Below are 27000 nucleotides of genomic sequence, written 5' to 3' on the forward strand. Positions count from 1 at the left end.
TGAATCAAGTTGTGATGCTTACTGCCTTTCCCACTCTGGAGAACAGCGATCCACACAAACCCAAGCAGCTGTTTCTTTCTCCTGGGATGGTAAATTGGCCCCCTCGCCAGCGTGCAGCTCTAGTCCACAGTAAAAACGCGGAATGGCTCAAAAGATTCCAGAAAGAATTTCAAGATTTTATTTAGTCCCCCCCCCAACAGTTTCAATTCTACACTCAATTATAAATATAATAAATAACATTTACAAAGATGACAACCAGCCTTGCGCTCTCAATTTCTAAACAAAAATGCATTCAAGATATTGCACACTGATAATTGCTTGCTTAAAACAGTACTTTGAATACACAACAGCCTATGATATTCTCTAATAGTCTGAAAGAGGTTAGCTCTATATCTATCTATCTATCAAATAAAGAATGAACATGAAAACTCAAGTGTTTGAATTAGCTACCATTTCGGCATCTCCCTTGTTCAGATCTCGTGGTAGAAATAGCCGGGTATATTGATGCCTGTACCTGCCTGGCTCTTTCTGCCACGATATCTGAAGATGGTGGAAGCCGAAGTTGGGAGTTTTCAGTTTATCAGTCGTCTTTCTTCTTTATTAAGTATTTCCAGTGATTGATGAGTAACCTGTTGGATCCCAGTTCTCCTTGGATACAGAGTTCTCCATATCTGGGAAGTTTATTATAAAGGCGCCGCACAGCAGGGTAAGGTTTCACTGGCTGTCCTGTAGCCCGCGTTTCGTTTACAGATCTTCCTTTCCAAGGGTCAGCACAGGGGTGCTCGCTGCCTCCCTCTTCAGGTAGTTGATGAAATCGCTCACCTCACGACCGCCCTGGAACGGCAAGGTACAGAGTCAGCGATGCTGGAGACGAGGAGCGGAGCAGAGCAGGGCTGGACAACAGAGCTGCACAAAGAGGTTATTAAGAAGGAGCTCTCCACACGTTCACATGAGGGGTGTTGCTCGTGCTAATGAAGCGTTCCAAGCGAAGCAAGTGAACAGACACCCGCTTGGATTTCTGAGGATTGCCGAGCCCACTTTGAATGCTGAACTAGCCCTGTCAACACCAGTGACTTTCACCTGACTGTCAGCGCCCGATTTCTGTGGAAAGCACGGTCTGAATAATCAAGTATCTGTGCAGCACTGCTGTGACAGCAAACACAAGCTTTCGATGCCTAGTTTAATCACGGTTTCCCTTTTCACATCATGAAAACGTGACAAGACTTGCCTCGTATCTCTTTGGCGACTCCTTGCTCCCCCTGGGCACAAAGTAAAGCGCAGGGAAACTGCAAATGAACAAACAGAGACGTCATTATTAACATGCTTTTTTTTCTTTTTTTTTAATCATTGGAAAAAAAAAAACCCACAAAAGAATCAAAATGCGTTCAAAAATAAATACAAAAATATCTCTGATGTTGCAATAAGGAGATGGAAGAGGTAGGGTCTGCCCTGTCCTGTTGCTATTGAATGTGGTACTAAAGGTATTACAGCAGCAATCAGACTGCTGCTACTCTGAACTGGCTAATCTTAAGTTCCAGGTCAGCAAGCAACAGCGATGGAAAAAAATAAAATAAAAAATCAGACTCCTGTTGCATAGCGGTTTTACCCATTCCAGGTTTCACTACAAGCTTGATTAGCAGCAAAGGTAACAAGCTCCTGGCTGCCTTATTAAACTCTGAGTAAAACCGGGAATTTATGAAACTGCTGTGCAATGGGAGTCTTATTTCCACCCCTGGCCCTGTAGATGGCGTGATGCTGGTTGGATAACTCCAGTAACGAGTGGAGGCAGTGAAGAGGGTACGCCAGTGTTCACGCAGTGCTTCAGTTCTTGCACGGACGAGGGCTGAGTTACCCAGACGAGCCCCCACAGAAGGGACTGGGTTAAATAAACACAGCGGCGCTCTGGGGCCGTTTCAGAATGCGCCCGCAGGCCCGCCCTTACCCTTGCACGTCATAGTTAGGAGGCACGTCGTTGGCGGTGGCATCCATCTTGGCAATAACGATTTTAGGGTCATTTGCCATCTGAAAATGTAACATTTAAAACAAAAACAAAAAACCTGATTATAACAGGGCAATTGTTAATTTTTTTTTTTTTCAAATTTAGTAGTTGGCAATTATTTTTTGTATCTTTTTTTTCTCCCAATTTTGAAATTATTTTAAAGGCTCAGCTCATCACTAACACCCCCCCCCACCCCGCGCTGACTCGGGGGCGGCGAAGACAAACACAAGCTGTCCTCCGAAGCGTGTGCCGTCAGCCGGGCGCTTCTTTTACACACTGCACGCCCACCAGAGCCTCAGAGCTACAGCGTCAGAGGACAACGCAGCTCTGGGCAGCGTACAGGCAAGCCCGCAGGCGCCCCCGGCCAGACCACAGGGGTCGCTGGTGAGCCGAGGACACCCCCCTCCCCCCCTAATTGTGCTGCGCACCCTGGGAGCTCCCGTCCACAATGGGGAGTGTAACAGCCTGGACTCGAAGCCCACCCCCCCCCACCCCTCAGGACGGTCTGACCTTCTCTCCCAGCTCTTTGTATTTGGGTTCCAGGTTCTTGCAGTGCCCGCACCACGGTGCGTAGAACTCGATCAGAACATCCTTCGACTCGTCGTTCACGATCTCGTCAAAAGTCTCCGCTACCACCACCTGTGAACAGTACAGGAGCCAGGGTTACTACTGTAATTATTACTATGAACATCTCTGCTACTAGTACTACTACAGCAGAGACGGTCTAAATCGAGCACCTCTATAAACCAGCACTAGCTCGATCCGGTCCTGGTTTCACACAGTTTAATAAGACACACCCAAGCTTGCTACCTGTACACTGGGGCTAAGCAAGCTCCTAGTAAAACCTGGAATGGGGAAACTGCTCTGCAACAGGAGAATTATTTCTACAGCTGTATAAACTTGGAAATAATAAAAGTAATAAAACAGTTTAGCCTCGATAGGTCATACTTTTGTGACAATTTTTTCTATCAGCACCTTGACAGGCCCGTCGTTGTTCTCCGGGACAGGTTCCGATTTCACGTAGCGCTTCAGCTTCCTGGCGAAATAATCCTCCAGGAATCTCTCCAGAGCCTTCCCGTCTCGCCTGCGGACACAGGGGCACAGAATGAGGCTGCATGCGGCACACACAGACACACACACTCACACGCGCACAGAGACAAACACACGCACACGTTCACACAGACACAAAGCTGCAGCTAAACTGAAACACAGATCTGCTACTCACGTGAACTCCTCCTGCATGGCGTACTTCTCCCCGGCAGCAGTGCGCAGCGCGACGACGGGGAGCTCCCCCTCCCCAGCCCCCAGACCGAACTCAGACAGCTCGTACGAGAAGTCAGAGCGGTCCGCGATCGCGTAGCTCAGAGGCATCCCCTCCGACACGAACCTGGAGGCAACCTTCATCACCCTGAGAGAGGAGAGAGACGGAGGGAGGGAAAGGTTAGAGAGAAGGAGATGAAGACGGCAGGAAAGGGAGAGAAGCAAAACATGTTTCACCGAAAAGACAGGGATCGATCGATCTATCTGTATCTGCACTGCACGTCTACAAATACGAAATATTTCTGCATGCATTCCTGCATGAACTATGCTTGTATGACTTGCCATGCGGTTAAGGACCATTCGAGTTGGAGCGAGGGAGTGGGTGAGATGCAGGCAGGCACACACATTACAATGAGAGGGGGAGGGAAGAGTAATTCTTTGTTGAAACAGAATTGGATCGTTTTCAGTGCAACACTAGCACTCCTGCTTGTAATACCCTTCTCAGCCTGGAGAGGGTTAGGGTTAGTAACGGGAGTCTGTCTATGGAGAACAGGAAGGGTGCAGCACACCTTGGATTAATTACAATTAGAATTGTGCAATTCACTATTCATTGCAGCTGAACCTTGGCAAACCTGTGTAATTATAACTGATCAATTACAATTAAACGATGCATTTATTTGTCTTACTTGTCCTTATTTGTATACAGTATGTTCTGTATTTTATACCTGCGATAAGGCTTGGTTATTTTGAATAAATGGATTGAACATGTTAATGTGTGAACAGGGTGGTTCAAATCACCAAATGCGACCCTCAATTTTAACAAGGCCAGCAGATTTTACCATAAAGTCGCCACGTTGGCGACTAAGCATTTACAGGATATACAGGACTTCGGTTCTGTAGTAAAGGGTTTCTGCTTAACTGTCAGAATCTGCAGCGCCCTGCTGATCTCGCAGAGCCAACCCTTTCGTGGAACCAGCCCCCTTTTCTTGGTTTCCACGGCACCAGCCAATCAAGTCAGGGTAGAACAGCGGAAGTGAGCATTCCGAATTCGTTCTGCGTTGTCTGCAGTTCGGAAAAGACGGCTATTGCCAACTTAAGGAGAATTAAGAAACTACAAAACTTTAAAAGCAAGTAGATTCCCCTCACCCCAACAAGAAGGGGGGAAAGGAGTATCAGGGTGTCCGTGCTGCCTTACGCCACAGACAGGGGGGTAATAACCACACAGCTGCAGCTCTGCAGCCCACCGAGTTTCCCTGACTCGCTCGGCTGAGCAGATTAGACGGCACAGGAAATAAAAATACAAATTTGCAAAAACGTCAAAGAAACTAAAGCAACAGTCAAATTTATTTGCATTCGGATTTGGAAAATCCGCATCTGGCCAATGAGGAGAAGACGAGGAGGACGAGGAGCTAACGAGAGTATTTTAAGCCAGCTTGTCTGTGACAGTAACTGAAAAATAAAGAAAGGTGTTCACTTCCTCTGATTTTTTTTTTTTTTTTTTTTTCTCATAGACCTACCTTCCCTGGCATTCGATTAACAGAGTTCTATTTCCTGGCATGTTGTGCACCTACTTCACTCGCTGCCATTTTATGTACATAGAAAACAGCTCCCTGGCATTTTATGTAAAATTCTCTGCTCACTGTGTGACCCTGAGCGAGTCACTTCACCTCCTTGTGCTCCGTCCTGTGGGTGAGATGCTAAATCAATGTCCTATTGGAAGTGACTCTGCATATAATGCACAGCCCACAGCCTGCCTCTGTAAAGCGCTTTGTGATGGTGCTCCGCTATGAAAGGCGCTATATATGTATAATAATAATAATAATAATAATAATAATAATAATAATAATAATAATAATAATAATAATAATAATTTCACCTATTTCTCCAGTAATTGGATCCCTTGGGGTTGTGCAGGTAATCCACATCGAAGAACACAGTCAGCAAGTCCCGCCCCATCAGCTGCTCCTTGTTCTCATTGGTCAGGTGTGGGCACATACCAAATCTGCAAAAAACACAGGGGAGGAGCAGAGCAGCTTTATTAGAACGTGGGGCTTTTTCAATGACCTATAAACATATTTTATCTGGGAAGTCACCAGACAATGCGTCTGCAGACTCACATGTTCTCCTTGATGAATCTGCGCAGGCCGCTGGTGGAGACAGCGTCGGTGTATCGCACAGAGCTGTCCTCAAACTTGCTGTTGAGGTGAGGAGGTCTGAACAGCACCACGGCTCTGGGAAGGAGCGAAAGGAAGGGGCGCGTTTCCATAAGTTTTTTTAACCCCCCCCAACCTGCTTCTCTCGCTCTGCCCTCCCCTCCCCTCTAAACCCCCTCTCGCCACCCTCCCTCTCTTTTTCTCCTCGACCGATACTCACTCTCCTTGGATCTGGTTCCTCTCCAGCAGCTCTGGGATGCTGGTGTGGGCGAATCGGTAGCTGTCCCTCAGCACCCCAGCAGCCTTCAGGAACTCTGCCAGCTGGGCACTGCCAGCATCTGAGAAGAACCCTGGGAGAGAGGGAGAGGGGAGAGGAGAACGAGACAGAGAAAGGGAGACAATTGAGAAAACTCTAATTAGTGTGTCTGTAGCTAACAAAACAGAACCATAAAAATCCCCCGGTCCTGCATGTTTATTCGTTTTGTAGTTCTCAAATGCGCGGCTTTGGAAAGAAACCCGCTATAGCAAACGTACAGATTTAAATTCCCGCAAAAAACAACTTACACTTACAAGCATTTTTTTTATATATAGACCGATGTCATAGCGCGTTCACGCGCACGTTTTTAAAGAGCGAGGCAGCGTTTTTGTGTTACAGGTTCCTAACCTCGAGGAAACGGTTCTCGCGTTTGCAGCTGTTTCAGGTCTCAGTCTGCAGCCCTGTACCGTCCTCTCCTGTACTCACCGACCACGCTGGCATCGAAGCTGTGGAGGAGCCGGTCGAGATCATCAGCAGTCTTCAGCTCCACCGAGCTGGGGCTTGCCTGCTTCTTCATGTGGCTCACAATCCCATCTGCAAACAGACAACCGCAGTAATAAGACTCCCATTGCATAGCATTGCGATCCACTCCTGGTTTCACTATGAGTTTAATAAGACAGACCTGAGCTTGCTATTCGATACATACCATGGCTAACCCAGCTCATAGTAAAACCTGGCATGCAATAGGAGTCTTATTTCCCTAACAGATAGCATTGAACGCTAAAGAAAATTCAATAAAAATGTCGAGAAATATTTCTCTAACTCGTTACCTGGCTTGAAACAGGAAACCCTGTGTCGAGACTGACCAGCAGCCTTCCTCATTCCATTCAAATCATTTTGATAGTGCAGGGGTGGCAATAAGACTCCCACTGCACAGCACTTCGATCCACTCCTGGTTTAACTAGGAGTTCAATAAGACACACCCGAGCGTGTTACTGATACACTGTAGAAACCCTAGCTCCTATTAAAACCTGGAATGGGTGAAACTGCTATGGAACAGGAGTCTTATCTCCATCCCTGCAACTCTTCCAGCCCCGTCTAACTTTGTGTGTCTCTATCTATATATCTAGAGAGATCTATATATCTTTATATATATATATACACATATACACACACATATATATATATATATATATATATATAATATAATATATATCTATATATAATCTATATATATATATATATCTATATATATCTATATCTATATATATATATATATATATATATATATATATATATAGATAGATAGATAGAGAGAGAGACAGACACACGGTACACTACTGGAATGTAACCACTAAATCTGCCCCCCCGCGCAATACTGCCCCCTAGTGGATGGATCAGTGCCTACAGACTCACCTGCAGATCGGGGCCCGTCATACGCCGAAGAATCTTCTCCATTCCTGAAGATCTTCAGGGTGGGGTAGCCATTCACCCCAAACCTAGCGCAGGTCTCAGAGTTAGCTGTACAGTCAACCTGCACGCCAAAACACGAAACACAAAAATCATTAGCGACTGTGGAAATACCAGAACTCTGTATACTATTAGAACCGGTTTCACAGACCCCGACGAGCCCTCATCTAGGAAAAACGAATGCCATCCTCAGGTAAGGAAGTTCAAGGGCTAATCAGGGACTGAGAACACGGCCATCAATACTGTAACAAGCACTGAACAGCAGTGTGAATCATAACAAGTTTTACTACTGCAATCTCAGCTCTGTAATAAACCAATTTCGTTTATTCATTCATTTTTAATTTAGTGTGCCCAGTTATTTTGCTCCTGATTTTCTTTCAGGTGTCCAATCATTTTTTTTCCCCCCCTCACAGCTCAGGGGAGCTGAAGGGTCAGCGGGGGTCCTCCGATCCCACAACCGAGCCAGCTTCCTCTTCCACACCCAGGATCTCGAAAGTGGATGTTAGCGACCTCTGGAGGACAAAGGCCAGTCCTGCAGGTGTCTGCTTTTGAGCTAACTGGGCGCGCGGCCAGCAGGGGTTGCTGCAGCCAACAACGAGAAACAGTACCTGCCGGACTTGCCTCTCTAACCCACGGCAGCCCCACAGCCAATGCGACGCTCCCTTCGGAAAACCCAGCGAAGACCGGCCACTTCGCACAGCCAGGACCCGAACCTGTGCTGGGCGACTTACCCTGCGCACCACGCGGCCGCGCTTTTACCACCTGACCCCCCCAGCCAGCCAATTCTAATTCTCTATAAAGTCACAAACATTCTTATCCTGTTTCCACAGACAGAACTACTTTTTGAGACTAGCTTGTCTAAAACTAGACAAAATCAAGCACTGCCCTTACCTTTGCCAGGGTTACCAATCCCTTCAGCCTGGTGGCAGCTGCTTCGTACTCGGGGGCGAGCTTCTGACAGTGACCGCACCTAGACAGAGACAGGCACGGCACGCAAGACAAAACTTCAGGACAGCAGTAGAGCTGCACGATCACATTACTCGGATCATTCCAGGGGTGAGTCTTTCAGGACGGTTACACCAGATCAAGTTTTCAGAAAACCGACGTGCTTGGGGGGGGAACCGATTAGGAAAACTGGTTTCCTGAAAATGACACCTCTGCGTTTACACGACTTGGAATAGATAACCCAATTTCAATAGCGATAAATTAAACCCTATAAATTGACTTCATTTTCCGGAAAGCGTAACGCGAGCAAGAGGGGAACAGAGGGGGCTCTGCTCTGAGACAGGCATGAATTATCAGGTATTTTAGGATTCAGCAAAGCAAGCACATCCTGATGCTGTATTTAACAGATTACTATCCTATACATCTCTCCTGTTCCAGTTCCCCCAGCATGTGCTGTCAACTCCTTACATGGCGTGGAGATCTGTGAGCACCGCCCCTTTATATCCTCGGGGGAGGGGCCACAACTGCCCACTGAGCAGCTTTGGTATAGAATATTCAGGATTCTGGTCTTTAGGTATCCATCCGGTAAGGGTTACATTTAGTACTTGAAAGGCAACAGTGCAGTATCCCGCAAGCGAACACTGCTCTCCAACCGTGTAGTGTACTTAGTGCTCCCCCCACAGTTCCCGTGCTTCCTTCCACAGCAATATATAACATGCATTGTGAACAGAAACCAACTCGGTCCTGAAAAGGACCACAGTGAAACAGCATCCAGGCGAACTCGGTTCAGTGTCTCCCAAAGCGGACCCAGTGTGAATGCGGCCAGTCACCTCTCAGTCAGTTTACTCTCATCTTGCAAGTATCGCCATGCACTCATTTTTTTAAAACGCAAAGTAACATGCATTTTAAAAAATATAATTATTCTATTAAATGCACCGTCTACTCAGCACTTTGCGAGATAGACAGACAACCCACCAAACACATGCACTGTGCCGCAGTCCCTAGTATTCATCACCGACAATGCAAATAAACAAATAAATGCAATCCATGCAACTACTGCTGGCAGTGACTATTACTCCGCACAGAAACACTCAATAATAATTACAATTTATTACCATGGAGCGAAAAACTCCACCAGCATGGTGTCGTGCCGGCCGGCTGTGCTGTCGAAGTCCGAGTCCCCGAGCTCCAGTACATCACTGGCCGCTACCAGAGCCGCGCCGAGGGACAACAGCACGGCTACCGGGGAGAAGGACACACGCCGTGCCATTCCCAACCGAGGACTCAGAGAAACACGGGATAACGACGAGGAGGAGCTGGCTTTCTCAAAACGATCCCTCACGAAGACACCTGAACCCCGACGACAGGCTCCGGGAGGAGGAAAAGGGGGCGGTGCAAACCGGCGTGCCCGGCGCTGATTGGTTCCAATGGAGGGGTTGGGCAGGGCTGTGAGGAGCGTAGACCTCTGGGAAATGTAGTTTGTGTCTTTATATGTGATTTATTTTTGGAAAGTTTAACGCACTGTGTTTGTTTACTTCTCTTTCTCCGCAGCTTTTGTCCTGAAATATTTTATTTTGTAATCATATAAACCTTTTTTTCTTTCAAATGCTGGATAATTTTGCCTTACAAACAGCGAAATTCTCCTTCTCTTGACAGTGGATGTCAAAAGCCTATCTCTAACAGTGATGGTTTACAAGCACTAAGCACTCCGCTGATAAACGGACAGTAAGAAACTGCAACCGATGTGCTTCTGAAGCCTGCAGAACTTGTCCTTTCTCTGAATTGTTTTTTCCTTTAACGGAGATTGTTATAAACAAGTAAGAGGTGTTGTCATGGGAACTAGGAAGGGGCCCGCATGCCTTCTTTTTACAGGAAGGGTTGAATATAACGCTTTTCAATCAATCAATCAATCTTTATTTTATATAGCGCCTTTCATAGTGGATCACTATCGCAAAACGCTTTACAAGATGCAGTGACAAGAAGAAAATCCATAATACTTCAAATACAGAGAAATGCATCATACAGGATACAGTAAAAACAATGCATAATAGATTAAATACAGTGGAAAGAGCAGAATACATGATAGCAGCATAATACATGAAATAGTGCATTAAATACAGTGGAAAGAGCAGAATACATGATAGCAGCATAATACATGAAATAGTGCATTAAATACAGTGGAAAGTGCAGAATGCATGATAGCAGCATAATACATGAAATAGTGCATTAAATACAGTGGGAAGAGCAGAATACATGATAGCAGCATAATACATGAAATAGTGCATTAAATACAGTGGAAAGAGCAGAATACATGATAGCAGCATAATACATGAAATAGTGCATTAAATACAGTGGAAAGAGCAGAATACATGATAGCAGCATAATACATGAAATAGTGCATTAAATACAGTGGAAAGAGCAGAATACATGATAGCAGCATAATACATGACATAGTGCATTAAATACAGCGGAAAGAGCAGAATACATGATAGCAGCAGCAAATAGCAGATATCAGGCTTAAAGAGCACAGAGAGCAAGAGAGAACGGGTGGGTCTTGAGAGTTGATTTCAAGAGTACAGAGGAAATAGAAGATATCTGATATCTTAGATACATTAATGACAGCTTCAGCATCTCGAGTAACACTGATTAACAGTGACATGATTTCATTCATTTTATTGACCAGTTCCATCCAGCTCTGATGGGTACAAGACACATCTATCAAAAGAAGAACATTCCACCTATCAAAAGAAAACAGGGAACTGGTTAAACTGGGAAGAGCAGGGACCCCGTCGGAGCCGATCCAGGGAGTCGCAGAAAGCTGCAGAAATTACAACTGAAGGGGTTTTTTTTTCGGTAGCTAGCGGGCAAGCCTCAACAAAGATGAGTGTCATTTAAAAATAAGCAGGACAAGGAGAGGCATTTATAAACCGCGTAAAAGACTTCAAACACTCTTCAACGAAAGGAAAGCCTGAGTGTTTACGGCAGTGTGTGACTCTGTAAATCTGTATATGGCTGCACCCTAACGGGGCTGTGTTTGTTCATGGAAACATCACCGGGGAAGGGAAGTCCATGTATCACCTGTAGGGTCACGATCCAATTGGTCTGCAACAGCTCCAGGTGAATTTAATGAGATTTATGCTGACCAAGCAGCTACATTTGTCACCACACTTTGAGATCCAGCAGGGTGCCGTGGAGGCACATGGAGGTTATTTGTTCACCTGTCAACACCAGAGTCTTTATGTACTGACTGGCAGCTGAAACTGCATTCCAGACGTGACCCACCACCTCCCTCAGATAGCCTTCGGTGATTTATCCATGATGTGTGAATAAAAATAACAAAAGAGGCAGGAATATGATGAAAATACAAACCGCCTCAGCAAAGGCGACACGTTTCTTGCTGACACTGCAGGAGGTTCTGGAACACTTTGAGCGTACCGCACCGTGCCCGCAGCGACCCCAGTGAAGAGGACGCCCAGCTCAGGCTCAGGAATGCCTCGGAGCAGCTGTGTTTGCGCAGTGCCTTCCAACAGCACAGGCCTGCGCGGCCGCACAGAGTCAGGAGAGGAATTCCGAGCCGGCAAGAACCAAGCTGCAGTGCCTTTTAAATTCCTTATCCTCTCATGGGTGACCTGTTTCCCAGCTCGCGGCTATGGTAACAAGCTCCCTCTGGTGGATCGGAGGAGGCTCTTACAGTAGGGTTGCAGCGTTGTATGTGGTGTTGGTGAAATAATCAGTGATGTAATCAGGCAGACCAAGGCTTGGTGGAGAAGCTGGTTCTGCTGATCCTGGCAAAGCACCTCGCAGCTATGGCGCAAGGCTGCTTCCACTGCCTGTTTCATCTCGGGCAGGGCGGTTGATTGCTGTTTCGTGCTAGTCTTCTGGGACGTAGCTGGGGGAGGGGCGGTGCTCATGGTAACGGCCGCCCAGGAGGGCTGCGGAGTTGGGCGATGGGCTGGTCGCGGCTGTAATGGAGGCAGGCACAGAGGTGCCCTGAGAGATGGGGGGTAAAGCTTCAACAGCAGCTGCAGGGCTGTCTGCGTACAAGCAAGCCGATCCCATGGGTTTGGTCTGCTCCCCTGAGGGTGGCAGTGCCAGGCCGGGTTCGTATTTTGTTTTGTGTATCCTTCCAAAGGTAAAAAAAGGACAGGATTCATTATTCAACAGGTACATTATCAAATTATCCCAAAACTTCTGTATTTGATTTCTTTATCGCTGAGTGAATGATCAATCTTTTCTACATTACACAAAGATTGAATTCCCCCAGTGTGCCGTCTGGGGTATTTTCAATATAGCAAAGTAATATTTTTAACATTGATAATAAAACCAATTTATTTTTACTGTTCACATACATATCACCCAATACAACAGAGAGACTATGAGATTAATACTTTGGATACTGTTACAGCAACATGGTTGCTCTTAAAAGATTTTCCAGAACCGCTTTGAATGAGAGAGCCCTTCTTTTACGATACAAAAATGTGCCCAATTTTATACATCTGTGATTGTTGAGCTATAGGGTTATAGATCTGTAAGCACAAAAAACAAGAAATGATAACTCAAAAGTCATGGATAAAGTCTACCACAGCTGTTTTGCACTGTGTTCTTGCAGTTCCAAGATGAGGTCTATGATTTTCGGTACGTGGTGCATTTATAAATGACCCTGCTATGCCCTGTTTTGTAATAACCCCTCGCTGGTCTTCCAGGGCTTCCACAGCCCCTCCCCCCCCCCCCCCCCCCCACTAATAAAAGGGTCCTAGTGCTGATTATAGCTAATTAACCCTAAAATGCCTTAACAAACCATTTTCTAGACACGACAACAAAAATACTATATGCATCTCTTTTTAATCACTGTGCATCAAGTGAACCCCCCCCGCACCGCCCCCCCAGCACAGAAACAAGGTCCAGACGGCAACCCTAATGCTTTACCATGCTCTCACTGTGCTTTATTACACTTTGCTATGCTCTTACTGTAGACATTCATATTGCAAGTAAAAGGGGAGCAGTGCTGATGCTGCTAGCGGAGGGTGCATTGGTTCTCTGCTGATGGCAGTGGGCATGCAGTGTCTCGCTCGGGGCACAGCTGCGAGGGAAGCGCTTGTAGACTGCTCTGAAACCTGACCGGCGCCACTGTCCTCTTGAATTGCATTTATTTGTAAAAGTAGAAAAATAGACGAGCACCAGGTTCCAAACTGAACAGGTTCATCTTATGTCTTTTTATAGCTGCCTAGCGCCCACCCCGCAGCATGTGTGTGTGTGTGTGTGTGCACTCAGAAGCTTGGCAGGCTTGTGCAGTTGTGAGGTTTACAGCAGGTGTCTTTGCTGCACGATTTATCTCCACTGTGGTATCCGTGAAGGCCCTCTGTGAAAAATCACGCTCATCTGCCATTTGACAAGGTGGGGGGGGGGGGGGGGGGGGGGGAGACGACTCAGCAACTTGATCATTGCTCCTTCCCTCAGCAATTCACAGGGACAAACTCAAACACAGACACAGGGAGAGCTTGTCTCTGCGACAGCTCAAACCAACTTTCTGATAATCCTTTGGGTTACAGACTACATTGTTTAAAAGGTCAGAAAGCAAAGGCAATTGGATACACTGCACATTGTTTCCAGCAACAGCAGGGCTGTGAGGTAAGCGATATTAAGAACTTACATTATTTAAGGGTTAAGGAGAAGCGGTTTCCGTCTCTCACTGTGGGGCGTGATGCGTTATAGAGACTGCAGCAATAGTATATTGTATGCTTAAAAATTAAGTTAACATGACATTTTCATTAGTGTTGAAAGTGGCCAAAGATTTTGTTTAAATGCGTTACGCGGACAAATCTGTAACTTTTTTTTTTTTTTTTTTTTGGTTTTTGCCCTAAACAAACTTTGTTCACAGTACAGAAATTGAAGTAATAGCAAAAGAGATATAACTATCCTTCAACAAAGAAGAATTAGGGGAGACTTGATCGAAGAGTGGAAAACCATACCTAATTTAGGCACAGGACTAATATATCTTTTCTTACCTGTTTTCTGTCTTATTATATGAGTTCAGCATAGTTCAGTACATTGTTATCCAAAAGTTGCTTCTGAAAAGACCCTGGAGTGAGGCGGGGAAGCATATTCGCGTCGCTCAATGCGCTGAAGCCCACATCCTGCGCAACACTGATATGCTCCCCTGTCTCTTCATATGCTTTTTTTAACTTCATGTTATATTTTGGAGTAAATCGTTGATATTGGTTTTATTGTATTGGCTTATTTACACACTGCACAATAGCAAAATATTAGCTTGTGCTTTATGAGACATGCATGTACCGATGGATGAACGCTTGGAGGCCCGCTGATGGGTTAAAGAGCGCTACGTAAAGAGCAGGATTTCACCGTTTGCTGTCCATGCAGATGCAATTGCTCACTCTGTGCTAGGAACGGAAAAGATCTGGAGAGAAGGAACGCTTTGACCACCTGCTCTGAACTAAAAATAAACAACCCTGAGTGTTAAATGAAGGGCATCTTTCTGAGGCTGTTTCGCGCTTGTATTGAACGTCAGCTGGTTCAGGAGCGGGTTCTGGTTCTGGTTCAGGAGCTGGTTCAGGTTCTGGATCAGGAGGTGGTTCAGGTTCTGGTTCAGGAGCTGGTTCAGGTTCTGGATCAGGAGGTGGTTCAGGTTCTGGTTCAGGAGCTGGTTCTGGTTCTTTATCAGGAGCTGGTTCAGGTTCTGGATCAGGAGGTGGTTCAGGTTCTGGATCAGGAGGTGGTTCAGGTTCTGGTTTAGAAGCTGGTTCAGGTTCTGGTTTAGGAGCAGGTTCAGGTTCTGGTTTAGGAGCTGGTTTACTGGTTCACTGGTTCAGGAGCTGGTTCTGGTTCTGGATCAGGAGCTGGTTCAGGTTCTGGATCAGGAGGTGGTTCAGGTTCTGGATCAGGAGGTGGTTCAGGTTCTGGTTTAGGAGCAGGTTCAGGTTCTGGTTTAGGAGCTGGTTTACTGGTTCACTGGTTCAGGAGCTGGTTCAGGTTCTGGATCAGGAGCTGGTTCAGGTTCTGGATCAGGAGGTGGTTCAGGTTCTGGATCAGGAGGTGGTTCAGGTTCTGGTTTAGGAGCTGGTTCAGGTTCTGGTTTAGGAGCTGGTTTACTGGTTCACTGGTTCAGGAGCTGGTTCAGGAGATGGTTCTCGTTCAGGAGCTGGTTCCCTTGTTCACTGGTTCAGGAGCTGGTTCAGGAGCTGGTTCACTGGTTCAGGAGCTGGTTTGCTGGTTCAGGAGCTGGTCACTGGTTGAGGAGCTGGTTCAGGAGCTGGTTCACTGGTTGAGGAGCTGGTTCAGGAGCTGGTTCACTGGTTCAGGAGCTGGTCCACTGGTTGAGGAGCTTGTTTACTGGTTGAGGAGCTGGTTCAGGAGCTGGTCCACTGGTTGAGGAGCTGGTTCAGGAGCTGGTTCACTGGTTCAGGAGCTGGTTCAGGAGCTGGTTCACTGGTTCAGGAGCTGGTTCACTGGTTGAGGAGCTGGTTCAGGAGCTGGTTCACTGGTTCAGGAGCTGGTTCACTGGTTGAGGAGCTGGTTCAGGAGCTGGTTCACTGGTTGAGGAGCTGGTTCAGGAGCTGGTTCACTGGTGGTTCAGGAGCTTCAGGACTGGTTCAGGAGCTGGTTCAGGAGCTGGTTCACTGGTTCAGGAGCTGGTTCAGGAGCTGGTTCACTGGTTGAGGAGCTGGTTCAGGAGCTGGTTCACTGGTTCAGGAGCTGGTTCACTGGTTCAGGAGCTGGTTCACTGGTTGAGGAGCTGGTTCAGGAGCTGGTTCACTGGTTCAGGAGCTGTTATTTTTTCCTTTGACAAAAGAATAATAATAATTAAACTTGCTAGCTAAGAAACTTATCATCTGGTATTTTCCTCCAGTAGGTGAGATATAGACAAGATGAAACTAAAATTTATCTACAAACACCTGAAGTCTCTTCTCCAGGTTTGTAACCAGGAGGTCCCCGGTTCAAATCCCATCTCAGCCACTGACTCACAGTGTGACCCTGAGCAAGTCACTGAACCTCCTTGTGCTGCGTCTTTGGGGTGAGACGTTGTTGTAAGCGACTCTGCAGCTGATGCATCGTTCACACACCCTAGCCTCGTATCTTGTAAAGCGCTTTGTGATTGTCTACTATGAAAGGCGCTATATAAAAATAGATTATTATTTGAAGTGTCTCTGATCGTGTTGAAGGACAAGGGTCTAGAAAGACAGAAACGGACAAAAATAAAACCTTTACTATGGTGATGGTGGGCCACTATGAAAGGCGCTATATAAAGATTGTTATTTAAAATTTCAGTGAAGGCCCAGCCCAAACAGTTTTTGCCTAAACCTTTATTTTGGCCCTTGTGCCTTTGTGTTTGTACTTTTGTGTTGTTTGTGTTTATGAAAGTGTGCTTTAGCTCTTGCACTGCAGTTCCCTGTCTTCTGAGTCTCTGTCACACTGAACATCTCCCGCTAGCCTTTTCCCTGCATTAGCAGCTGCTATATCAGGCCCCCGGGCAACACATGCTGTCGGAAAGGCTTGGCTGGAGGTCTGACTAAATTTAGCTTGCTCTATTTCTGCCGCCCCATTGAAAGCCCAGGGTTCGAATCCTGGAAGAAAGGTCACATGGAGAAGGCAAAGACAGCTGATCAGACTCATAGGTGGCCTCAAGCATGATCTAGGGTTGCTATGGACTAGACCAGGTGAGCTAACTCAGTGTGACACGGCTCCTTGCAGCGTTTACAAGAAACGCATTGCTTTGCCTTCGCTGTGGCCCGTGTTGTCCATATCACAGCAATATTAGTTAGTTTTGATATTTGCTTATTCACACATCATAGGTAAATAAATTAGGGACTTATTTTTACGCGGGAATGTTCAACGGGAGAGAGAGATTTCTCTTTCCGCACATCTATCCAGTTCACGCTCCTTCCTGTAACAGAGCAGGGGACTGAAATGCATTGTGCAACATGAGGGAGCGTGGAATGTGTTGTAAACATCACCTTAGCAAAGCGCAATAAAGCAGAAAGCACGGTAAAGCACAGGGAAGCTTTGTATCGCTCAAGAGGAACGGTAAAGCATGGTAACTATGGTACATGTGCACTGAAGTATACTCATGGGAAAAGCATGCACAAACAAGAGAATATTTTTGCTTTTAAACATCACAGGTAAGGCTGCGTTTTCTGAAAATGTAGCGGCAACTTACCCAAGAGAACGAAGAATAAAAATAAACTCAAATATTGTTTTGGCAAAAACTGCTTCGGATCTTCCAAAAATGACCTTACTTTTTTTTTTTTTTTTTTTTTATTATTATTATTATTATTATTATTATTATTATTATTATTATTATTATTATTATCAATTGCATTGGAGGTTTGCTAAACTTAATTGAGGTTCATCTGCCTTTTCCTGTACTGTCCGCTGTTCCACATAGCGAGGAAAACATATTTTAAATAACAATGCGAAACAAGCAATTTACACTCAGGCCAGCCCCTGCGTTTTCATTTGGTCGAGTCAGGTGTGGACTCTGCAATTACTTAACAAGCACTTGAATACCTGTGCTGTCACACAGTCCTGCACAGAGGATTGATTCCCATTACACGAGAGCAGATGTTAAAACTTCATGCTGGTTTGAACTCGGCTCTCGTCAAGATAAGCACCAACTAAGATGTAGCTTTACAGTAAACTAGTGTGATCCATCTGCATCTCCATCCATTTGCGTTTCCTTCCATCTGTTGATGTAGATATCCTTCTGCCTGATGTTTGTGGCTGAAGTGTAATGCTGGCTCCAGGGATCAGCTCATTTTGCCTCCCCAGCGCATCAGCACACAACTGCGATGCTGGCTCCGGGGATCAACCACAGTGCGGTCTCCCCAGCGCATCAGCGTGACAACCGTCTAAGTAGGGTACATCTCTGGGGTCTTCGAGTGGGCGCCTTCTGTCCTCGGCATTTCGTCGACTAGCCCTCGACACCTCAAGAGAATTCCTCTACAGATGTCTTTGTGAGACAAGAACGTTGTTTAATAATGAACGTCAGCAAGCGATTGCAACATAGTTCACAAACACACCTGGGATAAAATGCTACAGATTTGTCTGCTGCCTAATGTTAGTTTATATTTTGTGGATTTTTCAAAATCACTAGTTAACTAAACTGAGGCATTCACACCTTTAAAGATGGCAGCCTTAATCACAGTGCAACCAGATCACGTTCCCTCCTGCAACAACGCAGATGGTTGAAATGAGTGGCGTTGCTGCAGGAGGGGGATTGATGTGGGTGCGCCGCGATCCTTAGAAGATATTTTTCTTCTGCTGGCGAACGTGTCGAAAAATGTATTGTCCAGTAACGCTTCTATACGGACAGTGCAGGAGCATGGTAATATAATACAATATAATATAACATTTAAAAACTATGCATCTTAGCAATCAAAACGCTTCATACATATATTAGGGAGTGGGACATTAACTTTTGTTTGGCAGACTGTGGAAATACAGGCCAAAGATTCAAAGATGTATTTGGCTTCTCTGGTCGGAGATGTGAGAGTGTTTTGGCAGATGGAAGGCTGCAAGGGTGGTGTCCTGCAATCCCATCTTTATAAGGGAGGCTGTACGTGTGAAATGTTTTTTTGTCTCTATTAATATAGCGTCATGACTGGGTTGCACGCTTCACTGCACAGCCTGGCCACCCTTTTGCACTGTCATTGTTTGCTCTTGCATGACCGTACAGCAAACACTGACCGTGCACACGATGCATTGCAACACTTTCACCTCACCCCCACAGAATGATTTTTGTTAAAAGATCAGTGTGTTGGAGATCTATGATCTAGAGCGAGGACAGGTCTAATCTGGGCTGACTGGGGTTCTTCTTCTGGATAATCTGATTACAGGAGAATTCTGGATTCCAGCTGCTTTAATATAAGCTGTCTGAAGTGTAAGGGACACTTTCACAGGCCAAAAAAACCCCACGGTGTGTTGTGACGTGTGATGTTGCAAGCGCTGGAGCAGCAGGTATGGAAATATTTCAGGTTTTTCTTTTAATAAGAAATCTTTTAAGAATGATGCTCTCAAAGTCCTGGATTATTACACAGGGTCATGCTTTCAATGCGATTACTCCAGTCTGCTTTACCCTTTTGCTCTTAGAAAGAAGACAAATGTATTGATTTTTTTTTTTGGGTGTTTGGACAAGTGCACAAAATGACTGTTTGTATTCGTTCATATTCTGGAATTTAGAAATGACTGCATCCAGCAATCGAACTGATACCATATAATGGAAAGTAAGAAATTCAAGAAATAAATTCACAATCTTTCTGCTGTGAAGATGTTTCTCTGCTTTGTGAAGAGGTAATATGGCCGTGGTTTGTTTTTACTGTATCACATTAGGAATTCTACTTTTTCCAAGCCAAAATTAAAAGAATATCTGAACATTTGTTTTAAATTTCGAAATAATATTCCAACGTGAAAAACCCACTATTTTGGTGAATGTAATAAATCGCCACCTGGTGGCCGATGAGGTAATAACGCTGACGTCAGTAGAAGAGAGAGGCGTGCCTCTGCACCACAGAGATTGTGGATTAACAGAATGGTAAGATGTTGCTCTTTGAGTTGTATGGTTAGTGGTTCGTTTCCAGCCCTCTCCTCTCGATAAACCATCATCAAGGGCCTTTTAAATTTTTTCAATTTTCTTTCCTTTTTATTACTGCCACCGTGAGCAGTTTGCAGTTGCATTGTTATCCTTGGATGGGATAAGGCAGTCAATGAGGGAAGCCACTGGTAGCCACGGAATCAAATGTCAAAGAGCCAGACGAACGAGAGGCTCCTGGAGCTTCAGTAAGAGGGTCGCTTTCCTGGGGACATAGGAACAAATAAATCAAGACAAATTCAATCTGAAGCTGCTTTTAAATAATGACAATAGTGCTGAGAACTGAGCTCAGGAGAGGCTTTCCAGGTTGTCAGAGTCTCTGTCATCTCAGACATGCGTGACGCAGGCTGGATTAGCGAGTCAGATTCTCCTAACTCCCCCCACCTCTGGGCTGTAAGCGCGGTCGCTAAATGTCTCGATACACAAGCACCACTCATGTCCTCATTAACATGATTGCAGCTCATTATTATGGGCGTGTTGAGTAGCGTTGGTCTCAAGTTTACATCAGCCGCAGTGCAAAATAACTGCCTGGCCGCTAGCCGCGATTGTTTGTATGATACCTATTCTTACATTAGCCCCTTCGAGTTTAAATTAGAGAGTAAATCACTCAACCAAAACCTGTAGCGCTGGCTGTAGCAAATATATTTCAGTTATGCATTATCTAGCCACTAAATTAATGTATGGCCTGCATCAGGTTTTAAGTGTGTTGTGTGACCCTCTGCTACCTCAAAGTTACCCGTCCCTGCTGTGTATGGATGAATGAATCCTGTGTCCGTTGTGTTTTTGAGGCAGTGCGAGCTGAGCAGCGCTGGCAGGGCAGAGGCAGGAGACGCGGAGCTACTGTTCCCTGCATGGACTGGAATGGGGACGGCACCTGCCTCCAGTAACAACACACTGCAAACCAAGAGAAGAGCCGTCGCCTGGAGACTGCTGCTCACCCTCCTCTTCGTCAAGCAAGGCACGTGGCTGCAAACCGATACATTTAGAGCAGGGGGCTCCGACCCTGCTCCTGGGGAGCCCCAAATCCTCAGGTGTCTACGAGTGGCTAACGATCTGGAACGCCTGTTAATCTTGGCTAATTAAGCCAATAATTGGTTTAAATAAGTAACTGAGAGCTGGGTTCCAGAACCAGAAGACCCATTGGCTCTCCAGGATCGGCCTCTGCATTAGAACAATTCTAGTAAATAGGGCTTGACTTTTCTATTAAAAATGACAATGGTATAACCCATTGAAGGGTGACCTTTTCATAATGTAAAGTTGCCGTATGTTGCTGAGATATGAGGTTTTATTAATGTCCACTGGGGATGCGTTGATACACTCAGTCATCTATTCTGTTAATATCGCAATGTTGTCAGATTGAAATTCACACTGTTAGCGTCACTGTGCCAGTCAAGTGATTTGGAGGCACTCTCCGATCCCTAAACAAAGCCCCCTCTCTCTTGTGCTCCGCAGCGTCAGCGCAGTGCAGGATCCTGCGATGTAACTCAGAGTTTGTTGCCGCCACGCTCAACCTGGAGGGCGGGGCGGGGGGCGAGGCCCGCTACTGCAGCTCCCTGCGCTCGTACGCCCTCTGCACCCGCCGGACTTCCCGTGCCTGCCGGGGAGACCTAGCCTACCACTCTGCGGCTCAGGGCATCGAGGACCTCATGATCCAGCACCGCTGCCCCAAGACCGGGCCCACCTCCCGACCAAGGCCCCAGGCTCCGCTTTCCAGCCACGACGGGCCCCCAGCAGGGGACAGCTGCAATTACAACAGGAGCTTCTACTTCCGCGAGGGCCGGCTGCCTTCCTATTTCCACTGTGGGGTCTTTGGGGACCCCCATATCAGGACCTTCCAGGATGACTTCCAGACCTGCAGAGTCAAAGGCGCCTGGCCCCTCATAGATAACAACTATCTGTACGTGCAGGTCACCAGTGCCCACGTGGCGAAGGGGTCCAATGCCACGGCACTCACTGAGGTAAGAGCGTGTGTAATGGGATGCCATTAGAAGCCATTCAGAAGGCCAGTTTAGGGACTCTAGCCAGCTTTTTGTGTTCGGAAACCTGGCACTAGCTTCAGCGACACCGGCTACAGGCACTGTGAAAGCTTTCTATCATATCTCAACTCAATCCTAAACACCCTGCCATGCAGTCCTGGGCCTCTCTCAATCTAAAGACAACCTTTTCACAGCTTCTCAAAACTTAGCTCATGCGTACAACACAAATCTTCTCTCTTGTGGACTAACATCTCGTAGATACACTTCCTGCTTCAACACCTCTTCTAAGTGAAAGATGAAAGGCTAACCTTTGCTAGTTACCTGCAAGCCAGCGAAGTGAGGACCTCACAAACTCAAGTGTTAACTGGTTCCGGGAAGCGACACAGGTAGGGAAAGCAACTCGCAGAATGTGTAAAAACCTCCAGGTTAATCCTTCTGTTTTCAGTGGTCTCATGAGTGTGGCTGAATTGATCCAGTAAGAATGAACGTTTGTATAAATGCACAAGATAGGTATTTATCTTGCTAGCTCTTCCATGCGTGTGTTTTTTTTTAAAGTGCAGATGACAATATGATGCAATTCTGCAATTCCTGCATTTTCCAGAATGCATAGTTTCTGTTTAGTTTGAAACCATTTAAAATGTATTTTATTTGTATTGCATTTTTATTTGTTTTACCTGGAAGCGAATGGGGTCCATCAAGTATATAGCGTTATGTGCATGGGCTTCACCTGAGTAAAAAGTCTGGAAACAAGCATGCTAAAGAGTCCACAGCAGCACTGCTGAACTTCCTCTGCCTTTGTGGGTTTCAGATCACCATCATCTTCAAGAACTTCAAGGAGTGCATCGACCAGCGGATCTACCAGGCGGAGATCAACAATGTCCCTGCGGCCTTTAACGATGGGTCGACCAACGGGGGCAATCGGAGGGGCGGAAACAGCCTGACCATCGGGGGTCAGCCTTACGGACAGCACATCGAGATCCGGGCGGTCTACATCGGGACTACCATCATAGTGCGGCAGAGTGGGGGCTTCCTCGCCTTCTCCATCCGCACGCCCCAGGAGGTGGCCCACTCCTTCCCCGAGGAACAGGACCTCCAGCTCTGCTTGAGCGGCTGTCCCTCTTCCCACAGGCTTCCCCGCTACCCACCGCTATCTTCTGCGTCAAGCCTGCAGGCGGCCAAGCTGAAGTGTGGCAGCGAGCTGCCCAAAGAGGACATTTATTTCCAGGCGTGCGTTTTCGACGTGGTGACCACCGGGGACACAAATGTCACGAGGACCTTTGCCGAAGCTTTGGAGGATGCAAGGACATTGATCCCCGACGTGGAGCGATTGCACCTTTATGCAAGTTCCACGAGCAAGTTCTCCATCGCTCTCCCCACGCTTTGGTTAATCTTCTTCTTAGTCACAGCACATCTTTAACTGGGATTATTTAACAACACACTGTTCCTCTGGGATGTAGCGCAGAGACAGTGCTTCAGTGTGTGACTCATCATGTCCCCTCAGGATAATGTGCATGGGGGTCTCCGAGTGGCTCACCTGGTAAATGCACCTCGTGTGCGGGGGACAGTCCTACAGTCAGGGGAGTTCGGGGTCACGTCTTGCCGATCGTCACTGGGGATTCGGGAGGGAGCGTCGCATTGGCTCGGGCGTGCCCGCGGGTAAGGGAGGCAAAACCGGAAGGCAATGGCTCTACAGCGGACCCAACTGGCCAGGTGTCTAGTAAGCCCAACCAGAAACCTGCAGGGCTGGCCTTTGTCCTCCAGAGGGCGGTAGCTCGCTGACAATCGCTCAAGTTCCTGGGTGTGGAAGAGGAAGCTGGGATCAGAGGACCCCCGCTGAACCTTCAGTTCTCCTGAGCAGCCTTTGTGCGGGGAATCGCTGTGATGAGAACACAATAATTGGACATTCAAAACTGGGGAGGACATGGGGGGGTGAAGTAACTGGGTAAAAAAAGAAATCAATAAATACAAAATCAGCATGTGTAAAGCGAGTGCTGGCGGGACTGAAGGAAGACACTGATTCGAACACTCACACTGCCAGCACATGTGCCAACATCCACCAGGTCCAATGAGAGTTTCAGAGGAAGGAGGCCCCCCCCTCACCCCAATTCCAATGGGGTTTTGGGACTGGCCTGTCTTATAAGTTAGTCTGCACAGCTAAACCTCTTGTACTAATCCTCAGCTCACCTCCAGCTAAAGGGACAGCTCTGCACTCAGATTCAAACACCTTTCTCCGGCACTGTACTGTGGAGCATTCAAACGCTGGACTCGAGAGAATGGGAAAGTAGCATTTCTAAAAGCTATTCAGACTGGTACCACTGTACTGTAAACACTGCCAGTAACAGTATTATAACCCTCTGAGTTTGTAGGAGGCTATTTCAGACCCCCATCACCAGCTGTACTGGTCTGCCAGCACCACGATTAACAAACTCTGTGCTGATATGAGTATGAATCTGGACCTGGGTTGGGCTGTACGTGTGATGAAGCATACAGCACTGGATCTCCGGGGCTGGGTTCAGATTCCAGAGCCCACATAAAATGTGTATCCTGTAGTCCAGTCCTTATTGGGTGAATATTGAACCTCTGGGTGACATACTGTGTTATATAAACACGCCATTCAAATTGAAGGTGAATGGACACATTTTTTTTACTTGTTTCCTCAGGCCTGGTTTGTAAATAAGAATTGTAAGTATTTTATTTTAAATAATTGAATATAGGCAAGCCGAGCAGTAAACACCCCAGTACTGGAAAAAGACACATGGGATAAATTCATATTGTTAATGTAGACCCATTGCAAGGGCTTATAGATAGATTCCCATAGAGAAATATTTTCATCCTGCCAGATATCATATAAAATGAAGGGGGGGGAAAAAAAAGCCCATAGAAAATAAAAGTACGTGACAAGTAAACTCTACGTAATTATTTCATTACCCCATTAAATAAACAATGAAATGCACACAGAAGCAATGGGAAATGCACGCACACCTGCTTAGCTGTCAAGCATGCAATGGTATGACCGGCCACTAGAGGGAGTGCTACAGTACCACGTATGTTGGTTAGCCCTGGTGTCATGAAAATGAAACGTGTTTCAGTTCCACAGATATAACATTTACTGCGTTCAATTCTAAATGCTATGCCACATTACACCACAAGAGGGTAGCAAATGCAAGTGAAAGGCTGTTTTGCACTGCGAGTCTGGTACAGTCTGGTGATCCCCGCTGTATAAAAGTACCTTGCACTGAGCGATTTCTTGTAAACGCTATGCTTATGATAGCGATGCGTCTGACTAAGCAAACCCAGCTGTGATGAGATTTGAGAAAGGGCATTCTTTAGACTGTGGGTGGGCGTGGCACTGCAAGAAATGCGTGAGAAATGTAAGAGGCAGTAATAATTAATACCATAGGCTGTGAGACAAAACCGGTTCCACTGGACTGTAAAATTGCAACGTAGAAATAACTCGAGTGCTTCTGTCCGTCTAGAAAAGCAGTGCCAGCTATGATTTTAAAACCAAACTTCGTACAAATTGGCAGCCATCCAATACCCTACTTTAGTTAAAGACCTTTGGGTCCTTTGTTTGGATCTTATATTCTAATTATGAGACAACAGACTTTTGCAGGTTGCAGCTGGACCCTGGTACCTGGTCACTATGGAATCCCAGCCACTGACTCGCTGTGTGTGTGTGTGTGTGTGTGTCTGTGTGTGTGGGACCCTGAGCGAGTCGCTTCACCTTACCTTGTGCTCCATACAATACAGTGATTAAGAATGGCTCGGGCCAGCGGGCAGGGCTAGAGGCACTGGGGCCACCCTCCCCCTAGATGAGGCACGCTGCAGGGTGGAGGCAGGGAGGAGAAACGACAGGGGTCTGTGGGCAGAGAGACCTATTCAACTGGTCAAACTGGTAACCTATGAGATTGGTGGGTGGTCTCTCCTTTCGGAAAGACAACAAGTTTCCACTGTACAACAAAACGCACCTGACCATGCTATGATACGCTGTTCCAGTTTTAACCTCTGCGTGTGTTTCTGTTGTCTGGAATGAGCAGGAGACTCGCGTGCTTCTCAGATTCGATCACTGTGGATGCCTGCCAGGTTCAGGGCTGTGTGTGTGCTGGTAGCTGAACTGAGCTCTGCATACATATTTTTTGACCTCTGTTATGTCATGGAAAGAATCCAAGGCAGTTTCCCATGTGTTCACTTGTACTGTACTGCCTCCACAAACACACACACACACACACACACACACACACACACACACACACACACACACACACACACACACACACACACACACACACACACACACACACACACACACACACACACACACACACACACACACACACACACACACACCATGCTGTGAAATTACCAGGGCATCGCACTGTCAACAATAGCACACACAGGGGCACCAACAAATCATGACAATTATCCAAAGGGTTACTAATATCGACAAATGTAAACAGAACAGTCGATTATTCAATTCATACACTAGCGATTCCTCAGAAGACTCTAGCGTTTTTAGCTCAATAACATTTTAGTTTCTGTCTTCAAATGACAGTGGAGTTGATATAACTGTCATTACATAGGGAGCTGTTTATCCCACATTATAACCAGACACTGTTTTCTATGGAGCTCAGGCTGCTGTCCTGGTATAGCTCAATGACAGGTGTGAAGACACCTGCTCTGAAACCACCCGAGCCTTGCTCTAAGCAGCAAACTCCTCCACTGGACCGCAAAGTCTTTATAACAGCTGGAGTATAACAGTGTTCCTCAGTAATGATAAAACCTCTCATTCAAGTAATGGCTTTGTTGCCTTAGTTACATTATAACTACATTATCACCATATTTACAATTTAACTGCAGCTTTTACTTCAAAAGCATTCGTGTCACTTTACTTATACGAAAAAAATATCTGCATCAGAAAACAGACCAGGCTGGCTTTTGCAAAACACCCACAAGCTTCTTGAAGACTTTTTCCTCTTATAACTGCAGCAACAGAACATGGCCAGACTGTCTTTCTGGAAACTGGTTTCGGTTTCCCAGATAGCGTTTCCCAGAAAACACGTACGTTCCCTAGAGCTTTCCCTTTTGTTTGTTAGATTTCAGTCAAATTCAGGCTTGTGCAAGCCTACGCGTTTTCAAATCCTCGTAGCGAACACCCTGCCCCACTGCAAACAAAACAACAGAAACAAATAAAGACAGGCGATGGCTTCAAACAAGGTCACTGGTGTTTATTTAGATAGGTATCTCTTCCAGGAAAGCTAGCTGGGGAAACAACCCTATTAAACACCCTTTACTGGACTGCTGTTTGTTGTCTGCACTCCTTAATCTTGTTTGCTGGCGAT

The 27000-nt window shown here is 46.3% G+C and overlaps 2 protein-coding genes across 6 annotated transcripts; one reads left to right on the forward strand and one right to left on the reverse strand.

Moving 5' to 3' along the window:
- Positions 1 to 658: 658 nt before the first annotated feature.
- pdia7 (protein disulfide isomerase family A, member 7) lies at positions 659 to 9571 on the reverse strand. Its single transcript, XM_041243116.1, has 13 exons — positions 9199 to 9571; positions 8030 to 8108; positions 7085 to 7202; positions 6155 to 6262; positions 5633 to 5762; positions 5377 to 5490; positions 5136 to 5261; positions 3225 to 3407; positions 2975 to 3083; positions 2510 to 2638; positions 1943 to 2022; positions 1229 to 1286; positions 659 to 834 (listed from the first exon to the last, which is right to left on the reverse strand). The coding sequence occupies exons 1-13, from the start codon at positions 9351 to 9353 to the stop codon at positions 745 to 747; spliced, it is 1479 nt and encodes a 492-aa protein (XP_041099050.1). The 5' UTR covers positions 9354 to 9571; the 3' UTR covers positions 659 to 744.
- A 3967-nt stretch (positions 9572 to 13538) lies between these two features.
- On the forward strand, positions 13539 to 24709 carry hjv (hemojuvelin BMP co-receptor). 5 transcript variants are annotated; one of them, XM_041243135.1, is made up of 4 exons: positions 13539 to 13711; positions 20478 to 20643; positions 21138 to 21643; positions 22470 to 24709. In XM_041243135.1, the coding sequence occupies exons 2-4, from the start codon at positions 20547 to 20549 to the stop codon at positions 23076 to 23078; spliced, it is 1212 nt and encodes a 403-aa protein (XP_041099069.1). In that variant the 5' UTR covers positions 13539 to 13711; positions 20478 to 20546; the 3' UTR covers positions 23079 to 24709. The 5 variants fall into 5 exon arrangements, with proteins under 5 accessions (XP_041099069.1, XP_041099068.1, XP_041099067.1 ...); XM_041243134.1 differs by having other exon boundaries at positions 13628 to 13711; positions 20474 to 20643; XM_041243133.1 differs by lacking the exon at positions 13539 to 13711 and adding an exon at positions 18719 to 19054 and having other exon boundaries at positions 20474 to 20643.
- Positions 24710 to 27000: the final 2291 nt, after the last annotated feature.

The sequence above is a fragment of the Polyodon spathula genome, unplaced genomic scaffold, assembly GCF_017654505.1.
Source record: "Polyodon spathula isolate WHYD16114869_AA unplaced genomic scaffold, ASM1765450v1 scaffolds_1585, whole genome shotgun sequence".
Lineage (NCBI taxonomy): Eukaryota > Metazoa > Chordata > Actinopteri > Acipenseriformes > Polyodontidae > Polyodon > Polyodon spathula.

Bases quoted from the DNA above. Each gene is read 5' to 3' on its own strand.
- hjv (XM_041243132.1), top strand. From the start codon at position 19,031: ATGTTGCAAGCGCTGGAGCAGCAG. The intron at 20,644-21,137 runs GCACGTGGCTGC...TGTGCTCCGCAG, and splicing joins CCTCCTCTTCGTCAAGCAAG to CGTCAGCGCAGTGCAGGATC. The intron at 21,644-22,469 runs GTAAGAGCGTGT...TGTGGGTTTCAG, and splicing joins ATGCCACGGCACTCACTGAG to ATCACCATCATCTTCAAGAA.
- pdia7 (XM_041243116.1), bottom strand. From the start codon at position 9,353: ATGGCACGGCGTGTGTCCTTCTCCCCGGTAGCCGTGCTGTTGTCCCTC. The intron at 5,763-6,154 runs GTGAGTACAGGA...CCTCTCTCCCAG, and splicing joins CTTCGATGCCAGCGTGGTCG to GGTTCTTCTCAGATGCTGGC. The intron at 3,408-5,135 runs GTGAAATTATTA...CTCCTCTCTCAG, and splicing joins TCCAATTACTGGAGAAATAG to GGTGATGAAGGTTGCCTCCA.